General features: G+C 42.7%; 1 protein-coding gene across 1 annotated transcript in view; it reads left to right on the top strand.

The window, feature by feature from the left end:
- Positions 1-946: 946 nt before the first annotated feature.
- The window catches only part of NUP205 (nucleoporin 205), a 35,980-nt gene continuing 26,097 nt past the window's right edge, over positions 947-10,829 (top strand). The window contains exons 1-10 of the mRNA XM_053406805.1: positions 947-1,053; positions 2,907-3,049; positions 3,298-3,469; positions 4,154-4,298; positions 4,531-4,690; positions 6,212-6,440; positions 6,725-6,889; positions 7,247-7,422; positions 8,750-8,866; positions 9,634-9,771. Of these exons, the coding sequence (XP_053262780.1) occupies positions 1,026-1,053; positions 2,907-3,049; positions 3,298-3,469; positions 4,154-4,298; positions 4,531-4,690; positions 6,212-6,440; positions 6,725-6,889; positions 7,247-7,422; positions 8,750-8,866; positions 9,634-9,771 (1,473 nt within the window). The 5' untranslated portion in view covers positions 947-1,025. The remainder of the gene's footprint in view (positions 1,054-2,906; positions 3,050-3,297; positions 3,470-4,153; positions 4,299-4,530; positions 4,691-6,211; positions 6,441-6,724; positions 6,890-7,246; positions 7,423-8,749; positions 8,867-9,633; positions 9,772-10,829) is intronic.

Genomic DNA, 10,829 nt, shown 5'->3' with positions numbered 1-10,829 from the left:
TCTTTAGTCGTACTTTTATCTATTGCAGCATGCAGCCTCTCTTTGTCTCTACCCTCTGGTGTCAGGTTTTGGGTGCCAGCAAGACTTTTGGTTGGTTTTGCTGCTTTCCCAGCTGTTCTTCAGAAAAGCTTCCGATGATTCAGCCGTCATCCTTCATACGAAAACACTCACTTCTGTGTTTGTAAGTGTTGGCTGCTTTTCAACACGCCTTCCCCCGCCCGCCCAATGCAAAACAGGCGCCTCGTGTTCTCTAGCACATTAACATCACCCACAACTGACGTTAAAGAGGAGTTAAAAACATTACACGCAAACACTTCCCAAGCTGATATGGGGATCGGGGACTTTGCCTTGCATAGAGCTGCAACTCAACCATGGAGGCTCCTCTTGCTACTTTCAGGTTGGGGAGGCAAGTATAGAAATTACCTACAACCCCCAAAAGAAAGATAAAGGATGCAGCATTGTTTTTGTATGCAACTTCGCTGGTCCTTCCCTACCCCCAACTACGTTGAACGAAACCACCACCCTGAAACCAGTTGATAACAGCCCTTTGCAGTGCAATCCTATGCAAGTTTATTGAGAAGTAAATTCCGCTGTGCATAATAGGCTGTACTACACTCCGGAAAAAATTAAGTTCTTAACCAGAGGTACCACTGTATTCCCTAGGAGGAGCGTTTAGTCTTAAAGGCTGCTTTTCCCTTTCCCGCCTTTCTACCAAGAAGAGCGCAAGAACCGCAATTCCCAGCATCCTTTGCTTCTGGGTCCTGAACTTACCGATTAGGTGGCCACGCTGTGCCTGTGCTCCAAATGTTCAAGCTGAACGGTTTTGTTTTTGTAATGAACTGAGAGCTGGGTGGGGCTCGGTGTAGTAAATGCCAGATAACGGAGGAGGCCGGCTGTTCAGCAGCCTAAATGTGTGCATCTTTCGGAGGACCGTTTCTTGCCCAGGCATTATTTTAGTCGCCTTTTACTGTTTTTGGGTCTTCTCGGCTGCAGGGCGCTTTGGCTCGAGTCAGTGAGCGTCCAAGATGTCGGCGCCGTTGGCGGTAATTTCAGGTACGGGGAGGCCCGTGTGCGGCCCGGAGGCTGTGAAGGGAGATGTCGGTCCCGCAGTGTGACCCCGGCTCCCTCCCGCCCCCAGTTCGGGAACGAGGGGCTCCTGGCGCCCTGGCCGGCGCCCTTCTCTTCACGGCGGGAGGGACCATCGTGCGGCCCGTTGTGGCGCCTCCTCCTGTCTTCCACTCCAACATGTACTACTGACGGCGTTCCTACATATATGCCTTGCAATCCTCCATGCGGCTACTCGGAAGTAAGTCCCGTTGAGTTCAATGGGATTTGCTACCAGGTAAACGGATGTAGGGTTGCATCCCGCAGCTGCATCGCGCCGGTCCTTTCAGTTTGTAGCGCCTCTCCATTGGCTTTGCCCATACAATTTTTACAGCTCGGTGCCAGTACATAAATGTAACCGGCAATAAATCGGTTTGTGGTTGTTGTTTTTTAAGGTAAGTGGGATGCTGCCCCACTCTCCACTCGCGCCAACACTCACTGCTATGACAGTGTAACTCATAGGGCTCCTTCTGGGTCATTCAGAATTGTCTCTGCTTTTCTGCTTGATGGCCTCTGATCTCGTCCATTTGGCTACACTGATAAACATTCAGTAAAATAATGACGTTGTGGAACTTTTAACGAAAATGTTTTTTGAAGCCTGTTTTGGAGTTCATACACCTGGCTGAATAACTTTCATCATACTTGGACCGCTAATCTCCATTGGTTAAGAACACTTTGATGCAGCTAGAATGGCAACTATAATTGCCCAGGAAGCTGTGGCTTTCCTTGTGTTTGCCTACTTTTCATCTCCAAGTTACTAATACATTTAGCTGTCTAGATGCTTCATTTGTTGCATATTTTCTATATGGGAAACCCTTTTGGTTTGGTGAGGAAATGGAATAAACTCCCACGTCCATCAGAATAACTTGGTTCATACAAAAACACTAAGCTCAATGATGGCTTAGTAGTGCAAATATTTGTGTGATCATGTGGAGATCATGGCTGCTTTTCATCTGTGGGCCAAGGCATGGTTTGGCATAGCACATTGTCCAAACTTGGGCTTGTGGTTTGTCTCATCCAATCAAATCATGAGCTGTAACCAATGTTTTGCCTTGGTTTACAATTTGTGGTTTCCCTAGAGGAGACAAGCCATGAGCACGGGTTCTAATGACATGCTAAGCTAAACCATGGGGTAGCTTTCAGCAACACAGCAAGACCAGAGGAGGAGGAGGAGCAAAGCAGCTGTAAGCTCCCCTTTGGAAGGCTGCGTATTTGTGCTAAATCATAGTTCAACTAAGCGGTTCACGCAAACTGAGGCATTGTGTGCCCAGTGGCTCCTGTCTGGGATCTTCACACGTGTGAGTGTGCATAGAGGTTTTATGCTTTGTCCTGTGCAAAGCAGCTGTTTGCGATAGTTAATATTAAAAGGCAGCCTGAAGTCTGTGCTGGCTCTTGCATGAGGACTCCTTTTTACTCCCCTTCCCCACCCTTTGTTCCTCCAATCAGCTGAAATGCATCTGAATATTGGATGAAGGGTACCATTATCATATTGGTGTGTGTACTGTATATGCATGTGAACATTCTCCATCCTGAACCTCAATTACTTCAGCATATCTGGCTTGGGGGTTGAATTATTCTGTTTTACATAAAGTGAATGCAAGAAACCCCCATCTAGTGTGTACCTCTTCAAGACTTCAGCAGCCACTACTGCTTATAATACAGTAAAGGTGGCATTACTATCTGATGGCAGGAGGACTGCTGGTTTTGCTACACCTTTTAGATAATTCATTTGATTTAATCGTGTTTTTGTAATGTTTTGTCACAATCTCCTGTTGTGAAAGTATTGTTTATATTATTTTTAGCTGCCAGTTTGTGGGGGCCCTACAAAGACATTTGGCAGGCAGTGGTTAATGCTATCTGGAAAAGGCAACCTGAAGCAACACATCTTCTTGACCAGATCTTAAAGAAATACAAGTCTGACTTCATATCTCTCTTCAGAAATCCGGTAAAAAGTAAACCTTTGCTCTATTGGAAGATGGGTGGTAAAAAGTTTAGTTGGTTTTGCACTTATTTAAATCATGTTTCATATGGTAACTGTATTAAGACTGTACCTAATGGGGAAATGCTGTTGAGCTCATTCTCGTGGTTTGGAGAATTGACAGTATGATGACATACTGTACATATGAAATGTCTTTTCATTTTTCTTATGCATTTTTGGTCAGAGTTGGCAATTCTAATTTGTTTATTTTGTAGCCAAAGAATGCCCAACAGCATGAAAAGGTTCAGAAAGCAAGTACAGAAGGAGTTGCTATCCAGGGCCAACAAGGAACCAGACTCTTACCAGAGCAGCTAATCAGAGAGGCCTTTATTCTGAGTGATCTTTTCGATATTGGGGAGTTGGCAGCTGTGGAACTCCTTCTAGCAGGTAATGTGATATTGGAATGGGAACAAGCTGACTTATTCTGTTCTATTCTATTCTGAAGAGACATACCTTTGTTTTAGGGGTATGTCTGTGTCTCCATAGCTCTTGTCCCTTTACACCATTAGCAGAAGTAGAATAGATGATTCAAAATAAACAAAAGTAGCAGATTTTCGTCATTACTAAAGCTGGAATAATTTCTTGCAGAATGTTATATGCATGTTTGCATGCATATATATATACACACCTTACTTGCTCATGAGGCTGTAAAATTGCCAGGCTAATTGCACAACTGATATTAAAATATTAAATTAATATTGAAATAGTAAGATGCAATTTGGAATACATGTAGTCTAAGACACTCTGATTACTAGAAAAAATATGGAATATTTTTGCCATCTATGTTACAATGCAAAGAGAGGTGGTGCAAGACTTATGTGGAGGTCAGAGGGAATCTATCTGCCTTAGCTACTGTTCTTAGAATAGGTGGGGCATGATTTGGCTGAAATGGTGTGGGTGGGTGGGTAAAAGAGAGAGAGAAGGGATGGGTTTCTGCATTTCATTAAGGGCCCATCTATCTTTCTACCCATAATTTGAGCACCAGTGGCAGGGGAGGGAGAGAGAACGATAATAGAAAAGCAAGGGGTGGCATAAATGGGGACTTCTCTTATGACTGTAACTTTCTTCCAGGGGAGCATCAGCAGCCTCGTTTTCCTGGGCTATCCAGGGGTTTAGTAGCTGTTCTTTTATACTGGGATGGAAAGCGATGCATTGCAAATTCATTGCGGACACTCATCCAGTCTCGGCGAGGCAAGACTTGGACACTGGAACTCAGGTCTGTCTTCTTAAGCAACAGCTTCTGAAAATACCTAAACTAAAACAGTAACAATATTTCTATGTTGAACCTAGATTTTTTTCAAGTACTGCAGAAGGGAGAGATTCGCCCCTGTTTCCCCCTATAAATTATGATTCTGCTTTTGGGATTTTGCTTTGTCTCCATCACAGAAGCTTCTGTTTTTCACATTTGTTTTAATGGTGTTTCTGGAATTTGTTCCTTTTGATTTCAGTCCTGAATTGGTATCCATAACAACACGCTTTACAGATGAACTGATGGAGCAGGGTCTCACACATAAAATTCTGACTTTGGTGTCTCAAATTGATGTAAACACTGAGTTTGAGAAACTGCAGAGAGACCGAGGATTGGGCAGTGAGAAACATCGCAAAGAGGTAAATGCTTAAGATGTTCAGAGACAGTAAGTACTTGAAAATTTATTTGCTATAAAAACATCCAGGGTTGCCACCTCCCGCCCTGATGTTCTACTCCCCTTTGCTTCCTAAAATGTTAATGTGGTGACTGCTTCACATGTGGCATGGGATATAATGTGATGAGCACATACATGTTTTTCATCATGTGAATATGAGTGCAGAAATGCATGCAGTCTTAACGTGTGGTGATGTACATGTGATTTTCCAACAAGCAAGTGAGTATTGCCATATAAGAAGTAAGAGCAGTAAAATTTGTTTAAGTTCTTCTAAGTATGAAGACTGTGCTGGGCCCGGGGGTAACCCAAGCAACGCGGTCCAGGTCTGGTCCCAAATCCAAGGTTTCCACGAGGAGTCAGTCCAACAGGGCCAAGGCAGGACACGAGGCAGGAAACTAGGCAAGGTCAGGCACAGAATCACAGGCAGGTTCTGGCAAACAGCAATGTTGCTCCTGCAACCTGAGTTGCGGTAATGGCCGGTCCTGATCCCCTGGTGACTCACCTCCCTGTCTCGCCTGAAGGCGAGCACTCCTCCTGCAAGTACTCAGGTCCCTCAGACCTCAGTCTCTGCAGCTTGGGAGATGTCGGTAGGTTACTAGACCCAGACGCCGCCTCAGCCTCTCCTGACCCAACTGGTAGTGGAGCAGCTGTAAGTGGTTGCCCAGCTGGAGGCTCCTGACTCTGCCCAGCTGGTGCTTGTTTCAGGGGAACCTGTGCAGATTGGGGCTCTTCAGAATCAGGCCCCAGACTAGGTTCGCTGCCACCTGAGGCAAAGGATCTGGTGCGGACTAAGACTCCTCTGGTTCCAAGTCCGAGCCCGAGTCCCAGGCCATCACAAAGACACTGACAAAGTTCACACGTAGCACAAGCCTGTGGTTTGTCATTGCATGGTGAGTCTTGAGCTTACATACACTTACTTCATTGTTTGGCAGTTCAGATGTAACACCAAAATATGCCTTGCTGCAAACAAAGAAGTCATGGTGGGGACTGGAGCAAGCGAGGGAAGTAGGCTGTGCAGAAACCTAAGGTTCATTTGTATAATGTGAAACTATGGTTTGACATTACATGTGAACTTGATCAGTGTCCAGTCTTATGTTCATTTCATAGTGTAGTTGCAAATATTAGTCATGCTAAGAAACATCTTAAAATCCTGCTTTTGGTTACAAAAACTAGTTTTTGTAAATAACTTTTTAGAATCAACTTCATTTTATGCAATGAGTTTGATATATAATGTTCTTGATTAAGGCTATGATCCTAGATGTACTTACTAGGGAGTAAGCCTCATTGAACACAAAAGGCTTCCTTCTGTTCAAACTTGTTTGGGATTGACTAATTCTATGCATTTTCATAAAGAGCAAGTCCTTTTGAAATCAGTGGGACTGACCTTAGAATAAACATGGATAGTATTGTTTGTATATGATAAAAGCATATTTTGAAGCTACATATGTAGTAACTTGGTTTTGATTTTGATTTTTTTTTTTTTTAGGTTTCTGATCTCATCAAGGAGTGTAGGCAGGCACTGGCAGAGAGCTTATTTGTTTGGGCTTGCCAGTCACAGCTGAGCCGGGATGATACTTTAATCCTGATTACTTACTTAGAGAAAGTGACTGTGGAAGCTGATGGTTCATTGGACAGAGTAAACTTGGCACTTCTTATGGCACTCCTCTATTGCTTTGATGTCAGCTTTCTAGAACAGGCCACTGAAGATCGAGAAGGTAAAACTGGTTTTCTAGCTATGCCAAAAGATATGTCATTCATATAGATTAAGATGTGTTAAATTTCTGATGTTTCCCAGACTTCCCCATTTCTTCTCCACAGTTCTTAATTGAATCGTTCACAAAATTTGATGGGAGCTATTTAGCTCTGAATTAAAAAATAAAAGAGGTGAAAGAGGTTATTGTATTTGCTGGGTCACCCATTTTCTTTTCAGTGGACTTGAAACCACATTTCTTTCTGTATTAAACTTCTATTTTGTATTTGCTTTTTAAAAAAAATGTAGAACTGATGCACCAGCTGCCACTGTTAACAGAGAGACAATATATAGCTGCAATCCATACACGCCTTCAGGATGCTCGGCCCTGGAAACTGCCAGGACTTCAAGGAACTGTTAGGTTAGCCTGGGCTCTAGCCTTGCGTGGAATTTCACAGTTCACTGATGTGACAGGTAATCTGATTCATAGACAAGAAACTCAATCCCACCTGTTTTCTTTGCTTAGCGGAGGAAGCCAATCCATCATGCATATTCCTTTGTTTAAGCTGCCAACCCTTAAGTATGCTGTTTATGAAATGTATGCGCAGTTAGTAGCTTTATAATAGCAATAATAATAATAATAATAATAATAATAATAATAATAATAATAATTTATTATTACGGTCGGAGACCAGAAACACAAATGGGACTACAATCCCAAAAGCAAAACAAACATTTAAAACAATATACAGCAATGGATTTAAAGTTTAAAAATGCGATAGTAGCTTTATTAGTCTGTCTCTTGCATTCATTCTTCTTCATTCTCTTCAGCACTTGCAGAATTTGCTGAGGCAGATGAAGCAATGGCAGAGTTAGCAATTGCAGACAACGTTTTCTTGTTCCTTACTGAATCTGTGGTGAGAGCTGAAAACTTCTACCAAGAGGAATTTTACATACGTAGAGTCCACAACCTTACCACCGACTTTCTTGCTCTCATGCCAATGAAGGTAAGTTGTATTTTTGTGGACTGGATATAAGTAGGACAAATATTCCAATGCAATCTATTTATGCAGACTAATATAAGCATTTCAGTGTGGGAATTATGTCTTGCATTTTGTGTTCATATATGTGTGAAATTTTAAAATACACGCAGCGACCATTTTGTGCTTGTCCAATTGACAACTGGGTCCTTGCATGGGGGTTACGTTCCAAGGATGGCATGTGTGTGCAAAAACACATATACTTGAACCACCCCTGCACAAGCAATCTTACCTTCTGGAACTATTGGGCCAAAAGGGTCTTACCCCACCAAGCAAGGCAGAGCGCTTAAAAACTTTGGCCCTGGAGATTTCAGCTGGCCAGCCTTCAACCACGTAAAGATGAAATTGCACATGTTAAATTGCATACTGCGTATTGTTTGGCTAAATCCTGTCTTAAGCCCCAATGACCAGTTTAAGTAATTTAATATATTTTTTCTTAGAAAAAGCAACTACTTGCTGTTGTGGTCCTCGCCCTCTATTTTGGCTGGTTGGCTCATCATCTTTACTATTTGCTGGGGTAGTTCTCTTTTCTAGTAACAATCTCTCAACTTGGTCATGTTAATCTTACATAGATCTCCTTGAAAGTCATTCTCATTCTGTTTAATGGGACTTACTCCAAGGTTAAATATACATAAGCTGCCATTGTATACCCATATACTTTTGGAGGAAGTTCCATAGAATTCAGTGGGTTTTATTTCTGGGTATACATGCATAGGACTGTGTTGTTCAGCTGTTAATTTGAATTAAACTACTTGCATAGACATCCTTCAATGTTTGCTGACTAGCTTTATATTATATATAATTATCCAATCTGGAGAATTCTAGTAATAGGTCTGAGCTTCATTTGAAGAAGTCATGCTTTTTTATTCTTTTCAGTTGCCTGCTATTGTTATATGAAACAGATACAACAATTGCACTTTTTCTACATGGCGACTAACTTTTTGGGGAATAGGGGGCGCAATTCAGCTAGAATGAGACATGTTTCAGTCCCATAGATTTCAATGAGAGAGGCAAGCATGTGATCATTTTTGTACCTTTGAAATCAGTGGGTCTTAAATATGTGTAATTAGTAATGTCAACAGTTTTCTCTTATCTCATATGTATCTTTGGTACTGGTGTAAAGAACCAGTTCCTCATGTAATCTTACAGTGTGGTAAATCTTTAAGGAAACATTTAAAAAAGATTCTAGTGGCCCTTTCATAAATACATGCTAATGAGGTTTAGTCAAGTGCCTGTAAAACCTGTCTGCTCTTGTTCGCTTCATCAATAAATTTATTTCCTTGGCAAACTGTAGGTGAAACAGCTAAGAAACCGTGCTGATGAAGATGCTCGCATGATACACATGAGTATACAGTTGGGTAATGAGCCACCTCTTTCTCTTAGACGGGATCTGGAGCATCTGATGTTTTTAGTAAGTTCTTTTAAAAATAAAATGTTGAGAAGTCATTATAGTTTCATTTAAAAAAAATTGGTACATTGGTTAAAAATAATACAGTTGGAATAGCAAGAACATTGGTGTCAAATCTTATATTAAATACACTTCTGGCACCTCTCAGGTGGGCTCCATTGCAATTATAAGAGAAGCATTCCTGGTGAGTTCTGGCAACTCTTTTTCTAGAAAAATGGCACTTTTGTATCCCACTTAAAAAATGTGTGATGTGATGTCAGGTATGCTAAAGTAACTATATTTCTTCTTAATGCTGGCAAATTAGTCTTTAGTCAGAAAAAGTTGCGTAAGTTTTGAAAGCTGCCCCAGGAAATTTTGTGACTATGGAACGGAATACAGTGGTACCTCTGGTTACGTACTTAATTCGTTCCGGAGGTCCGTTCTTAACCTGAAACTGTTCTTAACCTGAAGCACCACTTTAGCTAATGGGGCCTCCCGCTGCTGCCGTGCGATTTCTGTTCTCATCCTGAAGCAAAGTTCTTAACCCGAGGTATTATTTCTGGGTTAGCGGAATCTGTAACATGAAGCGTATGTAACCTGAAGCATATGTAACCCGAGGTACCACTGTAGTGTTAACATAGCTGGGGCTGCTGCTAATGGAATCTGTTTTGTATTTGAATTTGGCGTATGGATGATAATCAGGTGAAAGGCAATGTTCCTAAAGATCATGATAGGCTAGTGTGTGTGTGTATTTGTAGGTATATAGGACTCACATTATTTCTTTTCTACAGATTGCTGAGTTGTACAAGAAGGATCCATTTAATTTGGAGCTTGCTCTTGAGTACTGGTGTCCTTCGGAGCCCCTGCAGAGTTCCACCATCATAGGATCGTATATTGGGATAGCCCACCAAAGACCACCTCAGCGTCAGGTGAGAAAATACCAGTTCCCTCTTCTGTTGTTTGGGCTTGGGTTTTCTTGAAAGCATTTAAAAATAATTAGTAGCACATCGTATTTCCCCAAAGGCTATGGGTGCCTTCATTTCATAGGAAGAGGGGACAAGCTGGGGCACACCCAGCTATCCTTCTGTGGCACTAAATGTGTCGTCTGAAACAACACAACTGCTTAAAATGATAGTGACAGCAAAGGTGGATAAAGCAGATTCGGTGGATTTTCAACCCCTCCCCACCCCCTGCTCCCCTCTGCATTTGGGCATAACAATACTGACTTGCTTTACTGGGCATTTGAAAGGATTACATTGATCATTCTAAATGCTAAGCAGTTTTCCATGTTTCATTAAAGTTTTTTAAAGTTACTGTATGCCATGGGGCATAATCCAGCAGAAGTTCAGCATTTTCAGGTCCCATTGACCTGAGATAAAAATACTCTTAAATCTTCCCCACTGCAATTGATGGGATTTAAATGTACTTAACATTTAACTGATAGGGACGCGGGTGGCGCTGTGGGTAAAACCTCAGTGCCTAGGACTTGCCGATCGTATGATCGGCGGTTCGAATCCCCGCGGCGGGGTGAGCTCCCGTCATTCGGTCCCAGCTCCTGCCCACCTAGCAGTTCGAAAGCACCCCTAAGTGCAAGTAGATAAATAGGTACCGCTTTATAGCGGGAAGGTAAACGGCGTTTCCGTGTGCGGCGCTGGTGCTGGCTCGCCAGAGCAGCTTTGTCACGCTGGCCACGTGACCCGGAAGTGTCTCCGGACAGCGCTGGCTCCCGGCCTCTTAAGCGAGATGAGCACGCAACCCTAGAGTCGGACACGACTGGCCCGTACAGGCAGGGGTACCTTTACCTTTAACATTTAACTGGATCGTTCACCTAGTGCATGTATGGGACACCTTAGGCCCTTAAGACATGGATGAACTACAGCTCCCATCTTTCCCAGCAAACATAGCCAATGGCCAGGGATGGATGGGAGTTGTAGTTCAGCCATGTCTGGAGGGCCAAAGGTTCTCCATGCCTGCCCTAGTGCTTTGG

Source organism: Podarcis raffonei, chromosome 10 (genome assembly GCF_027172205.1).
Source record: "Podarcis raffonei isolate rPodRaf1 chromosome 10, rPodRaf1.pri, whole genome shotgun sequence".
Classification (NCBI taxonomy): Eukaryota; Metazoa; Chordata; class Lepidosauria; order Squamata; family Lacertidae; genus Podarcis; species Podarcis raffonei.
The sequence above is the reverse complement of the archived record's forward strand: the minus strand, read 5'-3'. Positions and strand labels throughout refer to the sequence as shown.